Genomic DNA, 12,647 nt, shown 5'->3' with positions numbered 1-12,647 from the left:
TCCTTTAATGTAGAAGGTTTGTTAAGTCTTTCATTATAAGATATATCTCTTATCCCTTAATGCTTCCTTTCAGAACCAACCTACATTTTTATAAAACGGGGAGAGATGAGTTCCTACATCAAAGAATTCCTCACATCAAAGTCAATGTGAAAATTTTTAAAATATTTCTATACAACTTTTCCTTGCAGAAACTCAGCTGCTACTTTTTCTTGGCGTGCGCTGAGTGAGGCCTGCTGTCCCCATGTCCCCCCAGGGCCACCACTTGCCCATTGCTCCCCAGAGCCACCCACAGGGACCCTGGTGGCTCTGGCTTGTAGCCAATGCCTGTTGGCACCCACAGCTGCAGTTTGGGCTCCAGACACAGGTTTTTAGGTTCTCCAGTTGGGTTCAGAGTGATGTCTCCTTGCCCAAACTGTTATCCATAGGCTCGTGCACAGTGCACCCCGCCAATAAGCACACGGAGTCAGAATCCACACGAAGGTGTTCTAATTAAACAATTAATGCTACAGCTGGCCCTGCTGGGCCAGGTGACCTCCTGCTGCCTCTTTCGGTGCCCCAGCCCCTCGCCTTGAGGGGTGAGGAGCTGAACCCGCAGCCCTGGGGAGCCTCCCCACAGCGGGACCCTGCTGGGTGGCGGCTCCTGAGGGGGTCCCGAGGGGGCTCGGGCTGGGCTCTGCCCCGGGGGCTGCGGTCAGCGGAGGCGGTGGGCGCCCTCCTGCCCCCGGTTCCCGTCAGCCGGCGCCGGGTCGCCCCATGCCGGGTTTCCGCCGGTGTCGGCGGGGGCGGATAAAAGGAGGCGCCGCGGGCGAGGCTGAGAGCGCGGCGCTGCCCCCGCCCGGCCGGCCCCATGCAGCCCGCCATGATGATGTTCTCCAGCAAGTACTGGGCGCGCAGGGGCTTCTCGCTCGACTCGGCCCTGCCGGAGGAGCGCCCCGCCGGCCTCGCCGTAAGTGCCGGGGCTGGGAGTGGGGGTGGCGAGGGGGAGCCCGGCTCGGCTCGGTCCCGGTTTGGGAATGATGGAGGGAGGGATGGGAGCCGTGCTGCACGGGCACCCCGGTGCTCCCGGGGGTCGGCGCTGCGCGGGCAGGCAGCCGCTTTGGGGTTTAACCAGCGCTGCTTTGGAAGCGGCTTCAAGCCACGGCAAAAGTTTTGCTGGAGCCGCAAACCTCCCCGCTCCGCTGCAGGGCGCCGGGGTCCGGCTCAGGTGTGGGTGAGTGCTGGGGTTTGACAGCCCGGCGGTGCTCCCGCTGGCTCTGTGCTGTACCCGCAGCATCCACCGTGTTAAAGCACGTGTAAGCCTCCTACCGTGGTGTTTAAACACTTCCATAGTAGCATCTCGTGTGAGTGCATGCCTGCTGCTGGCACCTCCATCGCCGAGCAGATGCGACAGGTGCCTGGGTGATCCCAAGCACGGGACACTCTTCTGTGTGCTTACAGGTAAAGGGATTTGAGCAGGTTTGCTTTATTAATAATAACAGAGGGTGTTAATGGTACTAATAATGTAATCCGCTATGAATGCGTTAGATATTTAAGGTTATCAATACCTAGCTTCTATAAAACCTTATGCCAAATCCACAGTGCATGGAGGCTCTGGTAATTTGAGTAGAGCCGACAGAGTGCACCAGTTTGTGCCAGTTGTGAACCAGTCCTTATAGTAAAACGTTAAATGGTCTTTCTCGTACATGCTTTATTTCTGTTGGCAATATCGAATGAACTGTGATAAACTCATTTCACAGTTTTTATATCTGAGTTACTTCACTGCGTTCTGCTGTAGGTCGCTCTTTCATTCTTGAGCACTTGCGCTTGCTCCAGAGAATTTGTCTTCATTAGGGAAGTTGATCTGCTAATCATTATTTAATTATAAAGTGTATTAATAAGCATGGCTGATAAGATTTGAGTTCTGGCAGTAACACAGCCCCCTACTAGATTGATAACAATTAAGCTAATCTAGTTTTTCTATGCCTGAGAGAGGCTTTCAGTCATCGCTTCAGGTAAAGCTTGCTTGCAAGTGTTGGTGAACCTGGGACAGTCTTGGAAGGTGCCAAGTGCTGTTGTTTCCTGGAGGAAACGATGGTACTGCATGATCCTCTGTACGGAGCTTCCAGAAAGCAGCATACAGTGGAAAAGCATGGATGCCATCTAAATAGTGTCTTTGTCTCTTTGACACTTTGTGAGGAGGTTGTGTTCTTGATAGGTGTGAAAATTCCTCAGTCAAATCCCAAAAACCCATTAAGTTAATCCCAAATATATTGAAGTTAAAGCCAAAGTGACCTTTTCCTAAGCAACCCTACTACCAAGCAGATTCATATAAGCTCAGTTACTGAAAGGTAAATGTTTAAAATCCTACGTATGCCATTTCATATGCAGAATTACTTTTCCAGTTTGTGTGTGATCTAATAAAGGATGAGAAGAGACCAAACTCTTCAGCATGCTCTGAAAAGAGTGTGGGCTCTTTAACTTGTACTGTTTTAAAGAGTAGCTTTTGGTAAGAAGATGTTTCAACTACCCCTCTTCTTAATTCAGTGTGTTCTTCAGAATATCCAGTGAGAGCTGACTTGAGAGCTGTGGTCTCATTCAGCAGAGGGAGATATTCCAGTTTGACATGAACCGTGTGGATGCATTGAGATGGATGTGATGCAAATACCTCATCTGTCAGTGATATCTATTTCTAAGAAAGCTATCTTAAATAATCCAATTTGAAGAGGAATTAGACTAAAGCTTACTGACTTTTTTCCTGGGTCATGGAGCATTCGATGAAAACTTCTGAAATCTCTTAGAAGCATGAGGAGACTTTGCTGAAGCCCATTGTCATGGGTCTACAGACATTATGCAGGTGGGATAACCTGCCTTGACAGTCCCACATGACAGGCAAAAAAACAAGAATAGAGATTTATCTTGGCTTTAAGAATCTGTTGAGACCTGTTTAAAAAACTCCACCTATTTTTGTGTCTGTTTTATGTTTATTGCTGCTCTACAATTTACCAAAGAACAATTTAATCCATTAATAATTAGGGAATACCTGTATATGAATCTAAAGAAAAAAGTGATCATAGAAATTCAGTCTTCATATTACAGGTGATGCTGTTATTCAAAAACCAGTTACCTCCTCACTGGGGATGTCATTTTTCAGGAATCATGACAATGGATATTGGAAAATGCAGACTGTTTTTTGAAAATTGTAGTCAGTGTTATTAAAATTGTCTACAAAGTCTGACTCACTGTACAGTTTGCGTCTTGACAAAATATAATTCCATAAACTTTTTTTGAAGCTATGGGACGAAATATGGCTTAAAGCAAAGTTTTTACCCCTGAAATTAAGAGAAGGTTGTAAGAGTGGCCAAGGATGATGTGATTTCCTCTATTTTTAGGAGTTCCTCAGCTGGCTCACTTGCGGGAGGTGCAGTCTCAGCTTGTGTGTCTGTCCTCGTATGTATAACCAACAGGGGTTTTATTTCCTTGGGAAAAATGACCTTACATAGCCACATCAACAGATTACATTCACAGCATAACAACTATGTTATGCCCATGACTGACCACTTAAACCCCTACCTATGAGGGAGGAAGGCTCAGTGGTGGTGGGCCGGAGGATGCCCTGGTGAAGCTCAGGGAATCCTGCAGGGTGCCTCTGGCCATAGCAGCTGCAAAGAAGCTGATTTCCTCTCAACACAGAGGGGAGTTTAGGTGAACAGCTGTCAGTAGTGAAGTGGATCAGCTGGTGGTGTAAATGTTTCTCCCTGAGTTCATTAGAGGAGTGTGAATGTCTCCTGGAGTCCCAGAGCTGTAGGAGGTGAGTGAATGCAAGGCTCAGCCCAACGTGGGGTACAGAAACTGAACAATGAACAGGAGGATTTCAGAGATTGGTGGGCTTGAACTGGCTGTGACGCTCATATCCCTTCCTGGGATTTCTGGTTGTGCAGTGGTGTGGCAGTGAGCATAGCACAGAGACCAGTCATGCAAATCGCAGTGGTCCTGTGGCTGAACTGTGGGTTGCCTCTGCTATGTTTTGCTAAGTGTAGCCTACCTTTGTGTTGTGTCTTCAGTACATTGCACATCACTCTGATAAATCAGAGCTCTGGGGTGACATCAGATATCTTCAGATATTTAAATTTGGTATTAAACGTTACACTTGCCACCTATGGAATATCTGAAAGCAGCTGGTCAGAGTATTGGACTCTGACAATGGATAGTACAAAAATACAGGCTAGTGTAAATCAGCATAAATTGACTCCTACAAATTACAGTAGCATCACCACAAGTAGTGGTTTTGCAGTAATTCTGACCATCTCTACTCAATTTGTTTATTACTGATAGCATTGCCCTAATAGTATAATTATACCTGTATCCTATACTTTCATATGCTTTGCCTTTCCTCTTTTTAAGAATTGAACTCTTACATAATCATCTCTAACAGATGCTTTTGACTTGTGATTCTAGTTTCAAGTGAATGAATTAACCTTTAAGTCTGGATGGGTTCCATTCAGTTGTTTTTCTAACAAATATTTCTCTTCATGTAAACAGACTTAATTTTGGGAAATGCCCTTTTACATCTGAAGTGATGTTCTTTATCCATCTGTAGCTGAACAGATCAAGTTCTGGGAAGAACGAGGAAAAGAAAGGGAATAAGGGAAATGGGAAAGGTGAATCGGCTTCTGAAGGTGGAAAGACAGCTGTGGTGTTTTCCTTGAAGAATGAAGTTGGCGGGTTGGTGAAAGCTCTCCGGCTCTTCCAGGTAAAGTCATTCTGTGGACCAGACTGAGGAAGGTCAGGTGTTTGTTGGTGTAAATTAATGCACCAGGGAGTGCAGTTACTTTTATTGAATTCTGCAGAGTGTAACTTCAAATTTTATGGATCATTCAGCAAAGCATTTTGGACTCACAAAGAGTTTTCTGGAACAAAGTTTAACAGTGATGTTGATGTTCACACCATTCACTTTAGATTTCTAAAGTGTGATTCTCAATACCGTAAATTAGGTTTGAAGTTCTCTGTACAGACTGTGATGAAAGAAAGCACTTTCAGAGAGCAGTTCAGCACCTAAGTTATATGCCTGAAGTCAGATGGTGATGGCAGCCTTGCTGCAGGACAATGTTTGGTCATAAATTTACGTGCACCTTTAAGTGCTTGCAGGGTCAAGGCTTTGTGTCTAACTTGAACATAAATTGTAAAGTGTTGGTTCCTGTATAGATCCCCATGCAATTGGTGGTTTTCAGTCAGGCTGCTGGTACTCAATGTAGTCTGCTTACCTCATTAATAAACTGAGAGGACTTGGAGGTGTGTCTGAGGATAATTAAAGCAGAGCAGTGTGATGCAAGTCTTAGGCTGTAAGTCTTCTCAACCCAGGGTATATCAAAACCACTCTTCTTACTTCTGAAGAGAGTGTCTAAAACTGTTAGCGCTGTGCCAGCTGGAAACATGCAGGGGAGTCCTGTGGCCTGTGTTACTCAGGAATAGATCATCAAAATGATCCCACTTGGCTTTGTAACCAGTCTACAAATAGCAGATTCAAACCCCTCAGCAGATGGAAGCTTTTCCTTCTGTGAATGCGTTAGATGAATGAGTTGGCTAAGGAGATGCACTATATGCATTCCTTATAGAGTGTGCCAGTGAAAGAATTACCTACTATGTAAGTCCAGAGGTAGAAAAGCAGAAATAGCTAGCTGGCTGTACCAGAGGGGACCTTCATCTAAAATTCAAAAAATCTTCCCTGAAGAACATGCTGTCAATATTACCATTCTAACTGATATGTTTATTCTTAATCCATTTTTTCGTCTTTCCACAGGAGAAACATGTCAGTATGGTTCATATTGAATCACGAAAATCAAAGAGGAGGAACTCAGAGGTGGAAATTTTTGTGGACTGTGACTGCAGTAAAAAAGAATTTAATGAACTAATCCAGCTGCTCAAGTTTCAAACTAATATCGTGTCTCTCAATCCACCAGAAAACATCTGGACTGATGAGGAAGGCAAGGCTCCTTCATTTCACTCGCTTTAGACGCTGACAAACTTTTTGGACATGTATCTCAATCTCATACTCAATACATTCAACTTGCATTCTGTCTTCTGCAGATCTTGACTGTGTCCCTTGGTTCCCCAGGAAGATATCTGAATTAGACAAATGCTCACAGAGAGTTTTGATGTATGGATCTGAGCTCGATGCAGATCACCCTGTAAGTGTAACAAAAATTGTATTGTAGATAACATGTTCAGGTTGTTTGTCAGTCAAATAAAAAGCATGTTGACTGCTGATTTTGAGTACTTTTCTGAATTCTCAGAAGGTGATGATTTAGTTCTCTTCAATGAATCAATTCTACTTTTCTGTAGCTGGACATGCAAAAAGGAAGTCCCCCTGAAAACTTACTCTTGAACAACTTTGTTCCCTTTTGTCCTGCCTTCACTTACTTATTTTTTAATTAGCTGGTTGATAGAAGCTTTCAGACAAACTGGGGAGTTTAAATCAATGTGACCTTAGGTTCTGCCACAAGTGGCTCTTAGATAAGAACTGATATTAACCTAGGTGTCAGAGAAGAAAGAAGTATGGAGAAAGACATCCTGGCCACTCAGAAGATAATTACAAAATAGAACAGAGCCACATGTTCCTGTCTCTGCATGGATGTGGCAGGTGGGAAGGTGCTTCGCATTGTTTCCTGACTTCAGTGACAGGAGACAAAAGCTTGCATTTCACATAAGCATTATCTGCAGTAGTACCAAATCCTCAATTCAAGAGGCAAAAAAAAAATATATATATATATTTTTGGAATATATCCATAAATTCGTAACCTCAGAGTCTTTAAATGCCAGATGATATCAGGCATTAGTGTTGGAAGTTTTTTCACTTGTTTCAAATCAGTTTCTACCTTTTGCACACCTTGGCTCAGCATTACTGGTGGCAACTACTTCTATTTGTTCCTACTCAAAATGCTTTTTTCAACCATTTATAAAGAAAAAAAAAAAAAAAGGATGGGTTCAACTGATATTGTAGGAAACTTCAACTTCCAGCTGAAGGGAAGTAATGAACTAAAATACCTGACCACATTAAGACTGTCTTGTTATATATCCAGATTAAAAACTAGCTGTAGGCAATAGTCTCCTTTGCTTTTTGTCATGTATATTTTTCATCGGTAGTGTGCAGGCTGTTTTTTAAATGCGTTCACATAAATTCAGTGTAGGGAACTCCAAAGATCCATCTGTGCCATACCGTGGTGTTACAGTGCCTGTCCGGGCTCTTCCCTGGCCTCTGCCTTGGCTGAGGAGAGGCAGGCAGTCCTGGTGACCTGGTGTTTAGGACTCTGTGCAGCACACAAGTGGCAGTCAGACCATGGCCTCCTGCTCTGGCTGCTCCACAGCTCCTACAGCCACTGTGCTGTGGCAGGGTCTTGGGTGCAGACATGCACGATTAAACTGGCATCATCACCATGTCCCCTGGCAGTCTCACTTCCCTGTCCCTTGTGTCACTTGCCTATCAGCCATGATAAGCATCAGCACCTTGCTTGGTTTCCAGCCACCCCTGCAGAGCATGAACCATTCCTGCTCTGTGGGCCTACAGTTAGGGAGAATGTTCCTTTGTCCTGATTTCTGCCACTTACTTCTTGATGACAAGCTAGGATTTACCTACTGTGTTCTCAGAATAGAAAAATCTGTTGATTGCCTTCAGCCATTAACAGTAATTTGGTTCAAACAGAGGCCTTAATAATGGCAACTCATTCTAGGCTTGAGTTGATGATTGTGACGGGCCATTTGATAGTGTTTTATGTTCTGAGCAGGTGCCTTCATTAAATTCTTGAGTGCTTTGCTGAAAATCTGCATTCCCTTTTACAGACAATGAAAAAAGACATTTGCATTATATGAATATATATTTTACACTTGGGGGAACTCTTATAAACATAATTTACACACCATTTGTTAGCTTATGCAGCACACAAGGTATTAGAGGTGGGGGAAAAAATCCTAAAATCTGTGACTGGCCTTTCAGATGCTAGTTCTGGTGCCTGCTCTGTGCCTTCATGCTGGTATGTACGTGCCAGAGGACCAAAGAGAATTACCTCGTTATGGAACCAGCATAGCACCACTTTAGATACTTACCAACTCCAAACTGGCTAATGGTTTCAGTCTCGATTTCACTGCACGTGATGGACCTTTAAGTCACCTGTGCTGACATCTATCCCATTTTGTCTGTTGAATGGTCTATAGCTGAGTAACATAATGCTAATGTCAGAAGGTATTAAGCAGACAAGGATATTCCCCAAAATTTCAGCAAATTTTTGTCTATCAAAAAGCTTTTCAGTAGGCAGTGTCATTATAATGTGTCATTCTGGACTCTTCAGTTGCATTTTGCAGGGGGACCGCTAGGCTCTGTAGAAAGCAGGCCACGCAAATGCAGGTTCAGAGAGGGCAGATATGTGCTTGAGTTTATGAAGTAACTAATCTCACTATAAGGTATGTACAGCAAGTCGATAACCAAATGAATGCCAAGGAAGAAAATGGATTGTCCGGTTCCTGAATGGTGTTGCACAAGGCCTTTGTTACCCTGTGTGAGAGCGGAGGCTTGGAGGTTTTCTGCAGTCCTCTGACATTCTCCCTCACTCTGCCCTAGCAGCACAGCTTTGGTTATAGGGCAGTAAAATACCTTCCCAGTTTTCTCATACAGATGTTTTAAAACAGAAGACGTTGTCTTTTCATTCCTTTTGTTGATTTGTGTTTGTATATTTGAGCGGTAAGGAAAAAAATGGTGTTTTCTTTTTCAGCTGTGCCTAGGTGGTGGGAGCAGTCTGTTTAGGTCATGCCACTTGAGGAAATGTAAATGCACTTTCTGGGCTACTAACTATGGAGCTTAGATAGCTGTTTACTCTCTTTCATTTTCAAGAGGTTACAAGTCCTGCTTTGAAAGTAGATAACTTTTGTAGTCAAAAACCTGAAGCGTCCAAATCTTTTATAGGTACAGAAGAAATGATGGTTTAGTTTTGAATAGCTTGAAGGGCTGTAACTGACTGGTGTGTATGTTTTATACAGCTCTTTTGTGCTAAATATGCAAAAGGTAAGAGCCTGCTGTAGTCCACAACGTAGAGTGTTTCCTCTGTAACTCAAACTGGGGCAATGTATGTAGTTGCTGTTGGAGGCTGCTGGTTCAGTCCCTGGTGTGTTGGTTAAGATGGCAACTGCTGAAGCAGCGTCTTCAAAATGAGTTACTTATGAACCCTGAGCACTTCAGTCTTCTAGTGATGACAGATGTATTAAGAAAAGGTCAGTTATTCTGCTTGATGCCTGCCTGTAGATCTCCATTCAGATTAAGGAAAACCTGCATGAGATGAAATGACAAGGAAAAAGTTTCCCTTTTTTGCTGTCTTGGATGAATGACAACTATGCACAAACCTGTCTTGAAAATACTCCCGTGGGACTTTGGTGGGGGAAAAAGCAAGAAAATCCTTGTCTTCTCTTACAGTCCAGTAGATGGTGTTAATCAAAATACAGTGTAATTTGGTACTAAATAAACACTTTAATGATTTATTTTATAATTCTTACAGCTGATTTTCTGTCTTTATTATAAATTACTCTCTTCTTCCTCGCTTAAGGGATTTAAAGACAATGTCTATCGACAGAGAAGAAAGTACTTCGTGGATGTTGCCATGAGCTATAAATAGTAAGTACTGGTATAATTCTTCCCTGTGCTGCTGACTAGTTAGAATTCATGCTCTACTTAATTCTGTAGGGTGAAGTTTTGCAGATGACAGCGTCATCCTTTAAACTTTTGCTAGTGTAGCCTATAAAACAAAAACCTGATGCTTGGAATCCTCTTGCATTTTCAGTACAGACATAGGCAAGTAAAATATTTGAAATGTGAGCGCTATCTTTTCCGCATTTTATTCATAGCTGGTTAAACTTAAGGAACTCTTTTATTAATGAAAAACTGAAGTACTGCTGAATCCATGGTCACTGGATGCCAAATCATTACTCAGTATTTTGACCAAAGAAAATGGTGCTTGTTGTGAAGAGAACTGCTACACATACCAGGAAAGGCACCCAGAGGAAAATGTACACAGTAGGAGTGCTGTACACTTCCCCTGCTTCATATAAACGTCGTGTTTGTCACAACAGTTTGATTCCTACCATTGGTATAGGATGAACTCTCAAAACTAGTCAGTAATAATTATTAAATAACTCATATCACTGCCTGCAGAAGTGCTGCCAAGACATAAGAGTCAGGTCCTGAGGATGTTCAGAGCCCCCAAAACTATGTATTGACTTAAGGGTGAGCTTTTTGAGGTAGGAGCAGGAATATGTTTTTGCACGGGATACTCCATATGTGACAAACATAACATGGGGGGGTGGGGGGGGGAAGAAAAAGAGAAAGGAGATGGAAGGAAAACTTGGGTTTATACAGGCTATCCAATATAGGAAGCAATGTTTGAATCCATGACAAAGAATTACTGCTTTTTGCTTTTACTGCAAGAATGATTTTTGATTACTAAAGAGAGTTGGAGCCCAATACAGTCCTGACCTTGATGTGGAGAGGGGCTAAAGCAATTTCTTTAGTATTTGGATGTGCTGTGCACTCTGAAAGAGTCTATGAACCCTGGATGCTGTTTATCTGTGTTGTTTTCTGAAAAATCCTTGACATCATATCACAGTACAGTTGTGGTTTAAAGAGTTTTATTTTAAAGAGCCCAGCAGAATTAGATGTCCCCCTTGATTTCTTCCCCTCTCCCCCCATACATCAGTAGTTTCCATAGAGCCAGGAGGATATCAGGGTCTCAACTTGTTGAAGCCTGAAATTTTGATTTTTCACTGAAAAAGGAGTTATGATTCTTTTCATGAACTTAATATGCTGGATGCTGCAAAATGCCTTTTATGAATTTTGCCAGCACAGCTGTAAACTTCTCAGAATTCATTCAGTGGGTTGCCCTGTAGTTAATGGACCTGGTGCCTGCACACAAGTACACTCCATGTGGTTCCTCCTTTTGATCTTTTTTCCCTGTCAAGTCAGTATTTTCAATTTGCTGCCATCCCTGGAAGTTAGGAAACTTTCTGTGCTACCTACAAATACCTACTGCGTTGCAATTTTCTTGTCACATAAGCATTGTACTAATTCTAATCATACTGTTTTGTTTGCCCTCATTATCAAGGGAGAGAACATACTAATTTCATGTTCTTTTCCATTTTACTTTTTCAGATTTTTAATTTTTCTCCGCTGGGATTTCTATGTATGTTGTTTAAAGGATATAAAGTGCAACAGTTTTTGCTGCCTTCACAGAAGGCACGTCCTGCCATGAAGCAATTCAGAAAAGTATTTTTGAAGTTATTTTGGTTCTACTTTTTATTTTAATATAAGGCTAATCCACAGGCTGCAGAAGGCTAGGGGTGGAGACAGGAAGGTTAACTTGGCTTTGTCACTATATATTCCCAATTATGTTTCTTCTTTGCTTTTGTCCCATTCCTGTTGTTATGCCATAACCAATCTAATAAATGTCCAAGTGTTTGGTTCCCCTTTCATCAGCCCATGGTGGTGTTTATTTAGCTGGGTGCTCGTGGCACTCATCCGGCACACTGGGCTTCTGCTGGGTAAGTCCTAAGCTAGCCAGTTTTCAAATACTAGTTGAGACAGGGTTTTTGTTTGTTTGCAGCTGATCAATTTTTCCCCCAGTCTAATTCTTGCTGTAGAGTTGGTTATTCCTGCCTAGCATTGACTGTAGTGTGAAGTGTCAAGCAGGTACCTGTGGATGAGGGCAGATGGTGTGCACTTGTAGAGCTGTCTCAGTAAACTTGGACAGTTCTCCATTTATCCATGATGCTAGCAGTGGTAGTGCCCTGCATTTCACAGTTGCTAAGCTGCTGGAAATATCTTCCTCCCTTCTTCCCCTCTAAGCTGCCTAAGTGCTGATGAGGTTCTGCTGGTTCACTAAGCAGTGGTTGGTCTTCTGCTACAAGGATTTTTTTCCCCCTGAAACTAGTGAGAAATGTCTTTTTAGAAAAATCTTTCACGTTCCCAGAAAAACAGCTAAAGGAAATGAGAATTCTTTTCCTTCCTTAGATTTTGAAGGCTCAATGAGCATTTCTGCAGGCAAATTACAAAAAACAAACAACCCAAAAGAGAAGTTATTTGAAGACCTGATGTTGTACTTCAGCGAAGCTGCTCAGAAATACTCCCTCATCCCAATAATATTTTCAAACATGTAAAAAGTTTTTAAACTCTTCCTGCTATTATCAGCAGCTTTAAAGTTTTTTAGCCAGGAACAACACCAGAATAAAAATGTCTGAGAGGCCAGTAATTAGAGCAATTACCTAAGACGTGGTAAAAACCCATGCATACTCCTCAGGTCTGCTAAAGCAGCTGTCTTCAACCCACTGAAGTGCCACATCCACTGGGCTGTGCAGTCAGTCTCTCCTCCCAGATGTCTGCCCTACAGAGGCAGCCTGGGGAGGGGTAAATCAGCTCTGTGAGGACCCTGTGCTGCTCCAGCCGAGCTATTTCTGCTACCAATGCTGGTGCATTCAAAACTAATTTAGGTGTCTTGACGCTGCATTGCAATCTCGTTACACCCTCTCCTGCAGTCTGATGACTATTTACTTATTTATACAAAAAGAACAGCTTTGGCAGGAAATGTTGGGAGAGCTTCACGGTAACATAGATGACAGTTCTGGTATATGGAGTGCTTCCC

The 12,647-nt window shown here is 42.9% G+C and overlaps 1 protein-coding gene across 1 annotated transcript in view; it reads left to right on the top strand.

Annotated features, from left to right (window-relative positions):
* Positions 1-847: 847 nt before the first annotated feature.
* Positions 848-12,647, top strand: part of TPH2 (tryptophan hydroxylase 2) — a gene marked incomplete at both ends in the record, with an annotated part of 50,703 nt that continues 38,903 nt past the window's right edge. Inside the window, 5 exons of the mRNA XM_084291547.1 lie at positions 848-946; positions 4,577-4,729; positions 5,777-5,960; positions 6,064-6,164; positions 9,564-9,631. Of these exons, the coding sequence (XP_084147673.1) occupies positions 848-946; positions 4,577-4,729; positions 5,777-5,960; positions 6,064-6,164; positions 9,564-9,631 (605 nt within the window). The remainder of the gene's footprint in view (positions 947-4,576; positions 4,730-5,776; positions 5,961-6,063; positions 6,165-9,563; positions 9,632-12,647) is intronic.

This window comes from Netta rufina (assembly GCF_964035555.1).
Source record: "Netta rufina genome assembly, chromosome: 1".
NCBI lineage: Eukaryota > Metazoa > Chordata > Aves > Anseriformes > Anatidae > Netta > Netta rufina.
The sequence above is the reverse complement of the archived record's forward strand: the minus strand, read 5'-3'. Positions and strand labels throughout refer to the sequence as shown.